General features: G+C 32.8%; 1 protein-coding gene across 2 annotated transcripts in view; it reads left to right on the forward strand.

Moving 5' to 3' along the window:
- Nucleotides 1–13,590, forward strand: part of Epha3 (EPH receptor A3) — a 343,013-nt gene that overhangs the window by 255,362 nt on the left and 74,061 nt on the right. The window contains exons 6-7 of one of the 2 annotated variants that reach the window (XM_074072942.1): nucleotides 9,808–9,932; nucleotides 12,344–12,506. In XM_074072942.1, coding sequence (XP_073929043.1) covers nucleotides 9,808–9,932; nucleotides 12,344–12,506 — 288 coding nt within the window. The remainder of the gene's footprint in view (nucleotides 1–9,807; nucleotides 9,933–12,343; nucleotides 12,507–13,590) is intronic. The other variant, XM_074072943.1, reaches the window with a different exon arrangement.

The raw sequence follows: 13,590 nt of genomic DNA on the forward strand, positions 1-13,590 counted from the left end.
ATTACTATTAGCTTAAAATATATGTTGTATTGTTATTCAGGTATGGTGAGGTTAAGAGTTCAAGAGAAAAACACCATTGAAAAAATATTTGGCTTCCATTTTTAGGAAATAGAGGTACTAGTAGCTATTAAGTTATAGTTAGAAACCTGTAAGAACTTTTGGTGTTCTATTGCACAGTAGAGTGATGATTGATAATGAAAATATACTATATATTTCAAAAGGCCAGAAGAAAAGAAACTTGTTTTCACCATAAAGAAGTAGTAAATATTTGATGAGTTACATGTGCTTAAGCTAATTTAAACATTATACATTGTAAACATATCAAAATATCATATGGTACCCAATAGATGTGTAAAGGTTTTTTTAATGTATAAATGAAAAAAAAATTAATCTTAAACAAAAATAAACAGAAAAATTAAGTTTGTACTCAAATTCTTAGGACAAGGGAGCATGCCATGCCACATGGGTCCACAAAGGGAAGCCTCAGTGATTGGTTGTCGCTTAAAAGGAGTGAGGGAAGTACAGATGCGCTTTTATTGTGGTTTGCATAGGAAAGACAAGGCAGTATGAGCAGGTTTAGGACTGGGCAATCTGAAAATTTTCAGTGGTCTCTGAGGAATGGGGACTGACTTTCTCTGTGCCTGATAGGATTCTCAGGACCTGACAGAGGAGGAGTTTCAGAGCAAAGGCTGGGGATTATTTCCTTTGCATATGGAAGGCTTGCTCTAGGCTATTCGTTTACTTTCTCTACTTGCCTAGCCCAGAAAGAGGCAGGGTCTCCTGGTAAGTGAGGCTTTTATACCAAAGCGACAAGAATGCAAACAATAATACTCAGGGCTAATACAGTGCAATATTGAATTCTATACAAGCTTTAACTTTTACTTCTCTTTAAAATTGAGTAATATTTACACTCAGTGAATTTTACTGGTTGTAAGTGTAAATGGCCTCTGTCAAACATATAAGCATATAGATTATTGCTTTAACTATACAATGTTTTCTGGTGTCCCCTTCCAGTCCATAGTCATAGTGCCAATCAAAGTTTAATTTATCTGAGACCAGTGTACATTTTGTTTAGCTTCCAAGTATAATGTAACCTAACAAGACATATTTATTTTTACTCTTTCCTGACCCTCTGTTTGAATATATGAACCAAGCAACTCAAGAGGTTGACCTTTCAGAATAGTTTTCTTATCACACTCTGTAAAGTGGAATGCGAGTGGCCGACTTTCCTGCACTAAAGGTGTGCTTAAATTATACTTCTCAACTCTTGCCACTAGTTAAAGACAGCATGTCCTTTCCCAGAAGCTGCACAGAGAATCCCACCAGAATTGAGTTAGATCCATCTACCTTGGGCTAGAATATATTAGCCTTACCCCTGAATAATCCTGACTCAGAACAGAACCATTACCTTACCAGCTCTTCAGAACAAAACAAACAGACAAATAAAAACTCTTAATATGGTTAGCTTAGTTCTCACCTGAAATGTGCTCTGGATTTATGGGGGCTTATCTTGCATGACAATCCTATTCCCATTACATTTTCTTCAGCAACATTCAAAATCTGGCCCTCTTTTATCTTTGGGGATAGCTATACTAAAATAAACTTGTCAGTACTAAAAAAGTTGTGTGATATGTTATTTAATTTTACCTAAAATGTCATATTTAGTTATTTAAATATTATTAACTTGGATTGGACAGTTGCTACTCTATTATCTTTATTTTATAGAAATTAGTGAATTAAGAAAACCACTAAATTAAAAAAACAAGCAGGAGTTGTTGTGAAAAGCAACCCTGCATTGGTTAGTGACTTGGGCTATTAAAATTCCATCAAAGCAAATTTTCTAAATATTTTAACTAATAATTCATACGCCAAGATAATGTTGGTCAACTCAGGACTTAGACATATTTCTACTTGGAATGGTAAGTTGCATCTTCTGGAAATTTGAAGATATTTAGAAAATTTTTGCACTATTTTTGGCTGTCTGGGAGGGAAGATTCTATTCTCATAATGTAGATTGTTTATATTGTCTCTGGAATGTATTTTTCTAAGTGTAAGCTCAGGCAAATACTTAGTAATGTAAAGCACATACTTTCAGACATAAACTAATGAAAATTGTATTTGAAAATGAACTAATAGTTAAATATTTATTTGTCTAGAAATTTTGAGCATATTGTGTTTCAGGTACAGTGGATAAAAAAGGAATAATGTCATAGGTGTATTGGAGCTTATTTGTCTCATGTTAAGAGAAAAGTGAGATCCTCTAGCAGCATTACACCTTCTATGTTTAAAAAAAAAAATTGGACAGAAAACCACATACAAACCCATCAACACATCAACACATGCACCTTTATTCTCACTGCCTGTGTCACAAGTTGATGTCCTAGGTTAGGGCTCTTCAGACCCTCAAATTGCAGTGGTATTGAGAGAGCTCATGCCTTCCAGCAGACCTAAAGAGAGAAGAATATTGCAAAACGTTCCAGAAAATTCAAAAGACATTTTTCTTAAGCTATGTTGATACTATACGTATTTATGTGTTTGCGCATGTACTAAGGATCTCAACATTTTTTGATAGATTTGCTAAGATGCTGCTTTTTCCAAAAGCAAGTAGTTATGAAAAAAAAAAAAACTGAATTTGCTTTATTTTGTATTATTTCCTAACTTGGGCTATGTCTAACTTTTGAAATTTATCAACTCAAATGAACAATGAATTTTAAGCATAGTTGTTTATAAGTATTAACCTCTTTCACATTGAAGACAAGTAAAAAAAAAAACAACCTATGATCATGCTCAAAAACATGAAGTAGATTCATAAGAATATTGTTCTGATTTTGTGAAGAAATGGGGTGACATTAAATGAAGGAGATTTTGACATTTAAGAAAGGAATTCGTAGATCAATTGAGACAATGACAAACAAGATTTCTTCTTCATGTGTTCCCACAATAAACATTTATGCAATGAATCCTTCCTCTGTCACTTTTTCTCTCGATTATCTCTCTCTCCATGCTGAGATAGGGGTGAGACTGTTATGATAATCTCCCATCTTTAAAACTATGTTAGTTGGGGATGCAACTCAGTGGTACAGCATTTGTCTTACATGTGAGAGGCCTTGGGTTTAATTCCCAGCATAGCCAAAAAAAAAAAAAAATCCTATTTGTTTTCTAGATATTTACAACTAAATCTTTGTGTTTGTCTGTTTTCAGCACTGGGATTTGAACTCAGGGTCAGGACTTCACTCTTTCTATGCAGATGCTCTTATCACTGCCAGACTTAAAACTAAATCTTGATTCAGTCCTATTAACAACAACAAAAAAATGAGGACAGGAAATCTTGGTCAAAACTTCTATTCAATGTATTGTATCAGATTGTTTTCCTTCTAGGACCATTGATTTCATTGAGAAAATTACTTTTTTCTCTTTGAGATATAATTTCAATGACATAATTTTAAAGAAATTATTCTGTCTTCTAAACATGTTAATTACAAATTTGGTTTGAGTTTTATTATTTTGATATCAGTTACTAAAGAAAATTCGTCTTTCAGAGGACCCAGCCACAAAATACATTGTATATTTTACTCCAAGGCTAACCAAATAGCATGACTAGATTTGTGCAAAGTTGGTATATGCCAGGCACTGAAAAATGAGTACTTGCAATCTAGTCAGAGGATATACTGGCAATCTAGTCAGAGGATATACTGGTAAGAAAATAATGTAGAATCCAGGTGCGGTGGCCTTTTCCTGTGATCCTAGTTACTCTGGAGGCTGAGGCAGGAGGATAGCAAGTTTGAGGTCAGCCTCAAACTTTTTAATCAAAAGATTAAAAAGGAGAGAAAGAAAGAAAATAATGAAATAATTTACTTACACTAAAATACATGGATAACTAGAAGAAAAATAAATTACTATAGTCGCCTCTTATCCCTGATTTCAGTGACCTGCTGGCAACTTCAGTTAGAAAATATTATAGAAAATTCCAGAAATGAGAAATTCATAAGTTTAAACTGTGCACGGGTCAGAGTACTGGCATAAAGTGTCATGCTGTCTCACTCCATCTCATCTGGGACTTGAATCATCTGTTTGTATAGCATCCCCACACTAATATGCTGTCTGCCTCTCAGTCACTTAGTAGCTATCTTGGTTATTAGATTGACAAAGTATCACAATGTTTGTGTTCAAATAACACTTTCTTCATTATTAATCTTAACTAATCTCTTTGCTAATTTTTAAACTAGTTTATCATGTGCATGTCTAGATTAAAAACATAGTACCTATGAATCTGAGTACTATCTGTGGTTGCAGGCATCCATGGTGATGACGGGTAGAGTCTTGAAATGTATCCTCCCTGGGAAATGGTGGACCACAGTACTATGAAAAACTAAAGGAAGAAGCTGGTTAACTGCAGCCAAAGAGACTCAGAAGAAGTTTTATAGGGGATTGTAGCTATGGATCTTGAAGGGTAATGAGCAGAAGTCATTTTCCAGGTGGAAAAAGAAAAGAACTAGTGCTCCAGACAGGAAGTACAGCATGCTTAAATGTGGACAGATCACCAAAAGAATTGTCTTTAGAATTTACCTTGAATGGAGAGCAATAAAAGATAAACTGGTATGTATGCTATAGTCTCCGGAGAAGACTTAAACAATGAAGTAAACTTCATAGTCCATAATTTCCTAAATCTTTGTGATCCTAAGAGTCATAATATTCACTTCTTCAAAATACAGACTCCTAGTTTTTCCCTTTGGAGCTTTTTATTTACATCATAATTAGAAAGCCTAGATTTTAAATTATGAGATTTTGAAGTGTAGGAGTGTCCATGTTTCCCTTGCTTTATAACATGATCAATCATCAAATGTATGGGAAGCTGAGGTTCTGGAAGGACTGAGATGAAAGGCACTGAATCCAATAGGATGGAAACAGCAAGTGGTGAATCAAGGCTAGAAAACTTGTATAGAAAGGAAATGCCTCAGCATCAAAGTGGAGCTGATTTGCAAACCAAGAGAATATATAAGGAAGTACAACTCTGAAATGTTGAGCTGGGTACAGTGCAAAAACAGTGAGGCCTGTGGCTAAAAGAGGAAATTACAGAGAATACCAGGTTTGGGAACGTCAGGGTGGAGCAGAAAGATGGAGAACATTAAGCTATATTGATAGCTTATTTGATTATGCTAACTCAAACCCAAGAGTGTTTCTGGATTTAATAGAAGTGTTCACTTCTGGAGAAAACTGAGAAGGAAATGTTCTTAAGTGGGTATTGTGATGGATGGTAAAGAAAAATAAGGGAGTAATGCTTTTAAAGCCATGTCTGATTCAAAAGAAAAATCTTTCAACCATTTACTGTGTGATATTTTCCCATGGAGATAATTTTTAAAAGCTTTGGCTCACTTAGAAAAGAAATACTGAACCCTTTTTGTTATTACTTTAACTTGTCCAATCTCTAAACCACAGAGATACCTCAGAGGTTCATTAGAAATTCCCAAACCAAGAAAGAGGAAGGTCCCAATAAAAACAAACCAGACCAGATCCGTTAGGATTTGAAGTTTTGACTTCCTGATTCTAAAGAAGGGGTTGTAGTTGAGTTGCTGAACAATAATAAATGTAGATTTAAAGACTCCATATTTAAAATAATGAATCCCTTTCCTGTTTGTCAGTAGATTTGGCATGTATAAATAGCAAGCAATTGTAATTGTATGTTAGCAATTCTAATACAAATTGTCAACAAGGAAGTCCCCTCTTTAACCTAAACATTTACACAGAAAACTTTCTTCTTAGCTAACAGTTTTCTCTATTGTAACTTATTTTCTGTTATCTCATTAAATGTAGTCAATGGCCCTAATTATATTAGCAATGAAAGCAAATCTTGCCCTCTTCCACAAATCAATAAACACCTTTTAGAATCTTTTAGAAAGTTCTTTTCTACCTCTAGGCCGAGGTTCAATGATTAGGTATTACAATGCTATATTTCATCTCTCTGTCATACTTCTGAACTATGTAGAGCACGTTAAAGATCAAGAGGTAGTCCTTGTTTAGTCAGGACCTAGGGAAGGAGTGAAAAATTCAGCCTATAGTTCTCCAGAAAGCCATGCCCCCTTAGGAAAAGAAATTGAAAAGTACCTTGATACCAGCTTTTATAAGACACATACTACCAAATAAAACAGGAGCTAAAAATACCTGTTCAGTTATTTGTCATGACCAAAAAAATATTTCCAGGAACAAGGAATCGTAAGACTCATGAGCAAATCCACTGTTACTCAGCAAGTTAAGAAAATATGTAGTCCAAGGACTGTTTAGAAGTTTTTAGTAGCATAGCATAAATCCAGAAAAACTTCACCAAGGAAGGTTAATTGCATGATTCATGAGCCATTCCCTCACTCCCCACTTTCACTCCTTTTCTCTTGTGTTTGCTTCTTTTAAGAAATATTTTACTTAAAATATAATCAATATCACTTTGCCAGGGTATCCTATCTCCTTTGTGTGTGTGTGTTTTTCAAAGGACATGTCTGTTATATCCAGAATAGCAAAAGGAAAGATCAAATATTATCAAATACCAATAGAAAAAATGCATTTTATGTATCAAGAAATTATTTTAAACTTCCTACTTATTGCCTTCATAGATTTCATATTTTCTTTTTAGCAGTTTCTTTATTTTTCTTCTCCTATAAACAGTCTACTTATTAACCTGCATAAATGCTCAGTGGAGTTCTCAGCATCTTACTCTGTCACCAACTTCTTCATCTTAATAAGAGAGTGATTTTAGTAATCTATTATTTAGGGAGAATTAAAGTCCCACAATTAAAGGCAAATCCTGGGTACTGAGGCCCTTGTTATTAACTGCTATTTCAGTTACTATATCAGCAGTTTTGCAAGGGAAAATCCTGTCTGCTCTTCCTTCTTAACTTCACCCTCCACCTCCTAACATTTGTCCAGTTTTTGGGTAGTATTTTTTTTTCTATTCCATGTAACAACTATACCCAATTCTTTCAAATCACAAATTTAAAAGGCAGAAGAATAAGAATAAAATAATTTAAATCTATCTTACACTACATGTGGAAATACCGTGTTATTTATGCAGAAAAATAATTAAAGAATTTCTGTGAGTTTGGAAATTACTCATTAAAGAATTACTCATTTTTTAATACCTGAAAACTAATATAATACATAAATGTATATATATGTAATCACTTTCTCTTTAATATCATTCACTGTGTTATAGTACATAAAGTATAGGTAAATTTCACTCAAGATTTGAATTAAAAAGTGTTCTAAGAAACTTTTGAAAAAGCATTGACACAGCAGAGGGCCCATGAAATTTGTCTCCTTCTGTGGTATGTGTTACAATGTCTTAACATTATTTATAAGGGAAGAGAAAAACAATTTCTTTTGATTATTTATTAATATTAACATATTAAGGAGCATTACCTACAAGTAATGTGTTTCCAGCTGTGTAACAGGCTGAACTGTGCTGAAATGAAGCCAGCACAGGGCTTGTATGAAAAGAGCAGAACAAATGACTTAAAGGGAGCCTAAAGGCAGCAATCAGAAAAGGTTCATTTAACATAGAGATGGCACAAGCTTCGAGCAATTGCCTCTACTTAAGCAAGTGTGGAATTACAAAAGGCTATTTATTACAGTCCAAGGGGCCCAGCAGCTTGCTCAAAGACCTTTGAAGAAATTCAACAGTTATAAAGTCTTTCTTAGTGCAGGAGCAGTAAAACCTGGGCAGACCCCAAAACTACTTGCAAAGTTTTTATTAACAAGTTAATACAAACTTCCTCACAATTGTTCTTTGAAATGAATTATTTTCATACTGTGCTTTTAACTAGTTCATTTTCAAAAATTCTTTGAAATATATTTTAACCATTAGGAAAAATAAACTAGTTTCATGATGGCTTTGAATTAAATATAGGGCCTCATGGATTTAAAAGGAAAGAGTTCCAATATCAAGCTTCTTTGAAATGTTCTGTAAGCACACCTTAAAAGTTGCTGTGTCAGTGGATTTGCTTCAGCAGAAAAATTAGTAGAATTTCTTCATTGCTTGTAAGACAAGCAAAATTTGGTTCCCAGGTCATTAAGAGCTACAAATTTTTTATTAGCTTTTGGAAAATGAAATGATTTTTCTAAGTATTAGGGTAAGTAAAAGGAAAATAATTCTCAAATATCCAACATTTCTGTTATTAATTTCTGTTATATATAGGTTTCAGCTTATCTTTTGCTTATAATCAACATCAGAACAGCAAAGTACAGGGATGGGGAAGGAGACCAATAAGGGAAGGAAAACAGAAGAATACTGAATAGCTGAAGAATCAACATGAAAAGTAAATGATATTAAAAGTTGTTAATTGCTAATAAGAGAAAAGTGGAAATAAGAAAATGAATTTATTTTTGATCAGAAGAGCAAAACCTACATTTTTCCTTGGCAAAACATTTAGGCATCATTCTCAGGCCATGAGGGTAACAAAGTTTTAATTACAAAATAGCTCCTATGGGAATTTTATAAATCATAGAAACAAGATGGAAAAATTATTGCAATGGATTCTAACTGAAGTGGTGAAAGTCACAATTAGTTAGGGAAAGCATTTATTTAAGTGAAAAATAGATCCATGAAAGACATCCATAGATAGGAACAGTTTAAGAGGTTGGACGCAAATGTCAGCAAGCCATAATCATCAAAACTCAAATCAACAAATATGGAACCTGTGCTGCTAGCTCTTCTAGGGAAGATAAATTCATAGGATTCAGATAGTTCTTGATTTGAGAAAAATTTATTAAAAAGTAGGTTCTTTAACCTACATTGAAAACAATTCAACAGTTAAAGTTTCTAAAAATTCCTTTTTGTTTTGTGTTTGCAATTTGCCTTCCTGCATTCCATTAGGGCATAGTGCCATGGTACCCTAGTGAGACATTTCAGTTGACTAATGTACCAATATTGGGATTTGAAGCTTGAAGTACATTGCTGAACAGTGTGTATTTTTATCTTTAAGGGAGGATTTGAAGTAAGAAATCACTTAAAATCATTTAGTCTTCAGTTACAAATGAAGATGACTTTTTAATATCTGATCCACACAGATGATTTTTTGTTCATATTCTATAGTGTTGATAATGTATAATAAATCATACCAAATACAGAGTCATCATCAAATAAAATATATCAATATATATCTAGATAAGTAATGCATAGAAGTCATTTCCCTATATTCCTTATTAAATTTTTTTAAGAAATAAAACTTTAAAGTAGATTATTGTTTCCTTGATATATTTTCATTCATGAGAGATTTTTGTCAGAAGTCAAGACCTACTGCAATATGTCCTAAATCATACCTATTTCACAATATGCTAAGTATTATTATTACCTGTGGATATCATGGACTTCTTGTGCATAATGTATTCCAGTATTTCTACAGAGCTGCATATGAAAATGCTATCAATGAGCTGAGGAGTCTGGCACTAATAATTTTGCAACATTATAACAAATAAGTAGTCCTAATGTTTTGTTCTTTTTTTAATATATCAAATATATTTCATTGCTTACATTATAGTAGCAGATTGAAAACATCTGCTCACTTGCCACTAGTCAACCAGCAGCAAAAAATCTCAGCTCATTTTCCATAGGCTTGCATGTACTAAGGCTATAATCCAGCTGGAGCTGTATATGGGGACAGATTAATATTCAAGAGCCTTGGAAATGGAAATAGTGCTTTCTCGCCAAAGATATGAACAATGATAGACTCCATTTGCTTGTTCCCTTCTTTCTGCTCTTATTCACCAACCTTCCCATTAACTATCTTTTTCCCACTTTCCCTTCCCTTTGTTTCTTCACAGCTCCATCACCTGTCATGACGATTAAAAAAGATCGGACATCCAGAAACAGCATCTCTTTATCATGGCAAGAACCCGAACACCCTAATGGGATCATATTGGATTATGAGGTCAAATACTATGAAAAGGTGGGGGAAAATGTTACAGGGCTGAGTTGGGTTTGGAAAGGCCCTATTTTCTCATGAGCTGTGATCTTGCTAAGAAATCAGTGGCATAGCTAGTAAGTGTTATTTAGAAACCTGGTCATGTGACCTTTTGATTTATAGGTAGAGTGGTGTTTAGAAATAGCAAAAAGTAGTATCAAGGATGTCACTCCAAAACTTAAGCTAGTTACTTAGAACATCTATGTCCTTCCACACCAGGACCTGCTCCACCAATAATTTTACAGTAATTCCTCAGTCTACTAATGAACTATTCCTTAGTTCACTGCCTCAAGCATTTTCTGACCTTCACATTCATACAAATTTCTTTTAATTCAGTTAGCAGAATTGGCATTAATAACAAAAACAATGAATTATTGAACTGACAATGAAAATATTTCTTGATTCTGTGAAGGGAAATTTAGAAAGTGGGGATGGATGGAAAAGTTTGCCTCACATTATAAAACTGCAGTTCAATAAAGCAATTATAAAAGTGAGTACTTGTTAATTACATATAGAATCCAGATAGTTATTTCATTACTCTAACACTTACTTCCCTGGTTATAAGATATGAAAATGTTTGAGAACAAGATACATTCAATTTTATCCCCAGAGCTGGATAGTTTTATGGTTAGTAATGTGAACAGAATATATTTGCAAATATTTATAAAGTAGCTTAAAGCTAATTAAAAACAAGTTGTAAATTTAGATAATAGTTTGTATTTATAGAATATTTCTGCATATGATATTGAAATACTAGAAGTACGATAATCTTATGAAAGTAGATAGTGTTCTTTTATGAATAAGAAAATTAAGAATCAAGTATCATTAGATGAATTTCCCACAACTTCACTTCTAATAAATATTAGGTTCCTGTCTTAAATTCTGGCAGTTATGATTACTTATTTGGTATGTTTTCCCCTGTATTATATATTTCCTTCAGCATAAGAATAGATAATTAGAGCTTGAGATCATTTGTAGGATCAGAAGAGACATAACATCCACACATAGTTTTGTATCATGTAGTTATTTCCTTTGGTAAATTTCATATGTATCACAAGTATGAGGTAACTTTCTTCATATTCCTGCTTCATGAAAAAGGTATGACTTTTTCATTAAAAGAAAGTGATGTCTACTACATTTAATTATACTAACATCATAGTATAGATAAGGTTTGTTCTAACTTTCATTCATCCACTGTGGTAAAGTCTAGTACCCATAAGATGATAATCTTATTTTTTTTAAGTATGACACACCATACTGGCAATATAAAAATCCAAAGATTTATTGATGATCTTACAAAATAAAAATTATACACTATTATTTTCAAACAACTTTAACCAATGCAGGATATCCTAGGTATTATTAAATTTGATATGAATATGCATTCAGTATTACCTTTAATAAATAAGTTATAAAACTTATTTTTAGCATGCAGACATGATATTAAAAATTACTCCCTAATATACACATGAGGTTTGAAAATACTTTGAATGTTTTACTAGAATTTGGGTTCCACAAGATTTAACTTCCTTGACTACTTAATTCATAATAATGAACAAAACCTGGTTTTTGGTACATGCTTAATAATTTTTAAGGAATGAAATAATTATTTATGTAAAATAAATATATTCAACTCTCTTCATTATTTTATGTGGTGATTCAAGTGCTCTCTGATACAAAGCCAGCATCTTTAGCTAAAATGTATTTTTAATTATCATATTACCATAATCTAGAAAAAAATAAAAATTCTATGTGGAGTCCATTTTTTGTAAATGAGACTTGACATAGAGTCTTTGCTATTAATGTGCAATGTGAACTCCTATGCAAGTTCCTTTTTGGAAACTGTTTCTAGACTTAGATCTAAAGGTATTTCTCCCTGCTGTTTGACAGTGATATAAATTAAATGCAATAAAAATAGAGTCATAGCGAGAAAATTAGAGCCTCTTATAGAAACTTAGCTTTTTATTTTTAGTATTTTAAGATTAATAGAAATATTTTCTATTTGAGATTTGAAAGGACACTCCTGTTAGGTTTATTTAAAAGGAATATTTTCTTGTATGTAAGTTCATTCTTAGAATCAATTTGAAACTTTCTTTCACCTTTTACTTCAAAGAGAATTTATTTTCACTTACATCTTCAGTAACTAGAATGAACAAAGCCTATCATTTCCTGCCTGATACACAGGGCACAAATCCTCCCAAATAAAAAAGCTCCGTATATTTTCATCTTTAAAGAAATTCCTCTATTGTATCTAGACAGTGAAACAATTGACATGAGTTTTTCACCCATTACATGCTCTATGTTAAAATCCTAATCGACTTTGAGTGGTTCATTGTTTATCATCCGATAGCATTACGAAGATTTGATGTTGACATGACTTTTTTCTTACCTCAAAGCAGGAACAAGAGACAAGTTATACCATTTTGAGGGCAAGAGGCACCAACGTTACCATCAATAGTCTCAAGCCAGACACTACATATGTATTCCAAATTCGAGCCCGAACAGCAGCTGGATATGGAACCAACAGCCGCAAGTTTGAGTTTGAAACTAGCCCAGACTGTATGTATTATTTCAATTTAGAATGTATGGGTAGGGCTGTTGCAAAAAGTGTTGGATACTTTATTCTCGCAAAGCTTTAACCGCACATTGAAAGTGTTTTGCTTGTGAGTTAAGCAATTTGAATAGCATTATCTCTGTGCATTTGTGTGTGGTCTATATACTTTTTCCTTTTTTATAAATCAAGCATCTACTGAATTTTGGAATGTTTCTATGTTCTACTAGCCATTAATTGCTTTTGAGGGACTATTCAACAATATGCTTCCAGTATCTGCCAGTCCTGATGTTCCAAGTTCATTGCATGATTCACTGAATGCTAGAGAAGAAACTTACTATGAGGATATTAATTTTGTTTTAATCTTTAATGCATTTGGTTATGTATAACTTAGAAAATAGGGACTTTTAAGAATATGTTTCATTTCATTCACATTCACAATTTGGATTACCTATTTGTTTGATTTTGAATTTGGCTACAATTGGTCTAAAATTGGCAAACATTTTCCTAATAATTTTTTCTGTATTCAAATGCATTTACTTCATACTTAAAAAGCCATCTGCTAAAATACAATTTTCAAAATAATCATTACTATCATACTAATATAAAATTAATACAACTCAAAAGTTTTATTTAGTTCATTAATTAGTGAGGAGACTAGTAAGGAGGATAAGACTGGTTGAAAGGAAAATTTGAACAGAAACATTCCCACATACACGTACATATTTGTGTGTGTGTGCATGTATACTCAGGTAATCAAGACTACTTGAACAAATTTGCTCCTAGGATTAGAACTCGTTACTATCCTATTGGGATAGTGAAATGTAATAATCAGAATCATTGTTTCTATTCAATTGTATCTCTAGTGAAAAACTGCCATTGTAATTATAATAAGAAAATAATATACATCACTAACAATTTTCTACAAACCAAGTTCATAGGTATAAAATAGTCTCGAAGGATGATCAAAGATGTATATACATTAGACTAAGGTTATTCTAAAAGGGCCTAGCACTCTATTGAAGAGAAACCGTTATCTCTTTTGACCATCTAATTTGCCGTTTTCCCCAGAACTTATATTCCTTATTTTCT

Source organism: Castor canadensis, chromosome 5 (genome assembly GCF_047511655.1).
Source record: "Castor canadensis chromosome 5, mCasCan1.hap1v2, whole genome shotgun sequence".
NCBI classification, from domain to species: domain Eukaryota; kingdom Metazoa; phylum Chordata; class Mammalia; order Rodentia; family Castoridae; genus Castor; species Castor canadensis.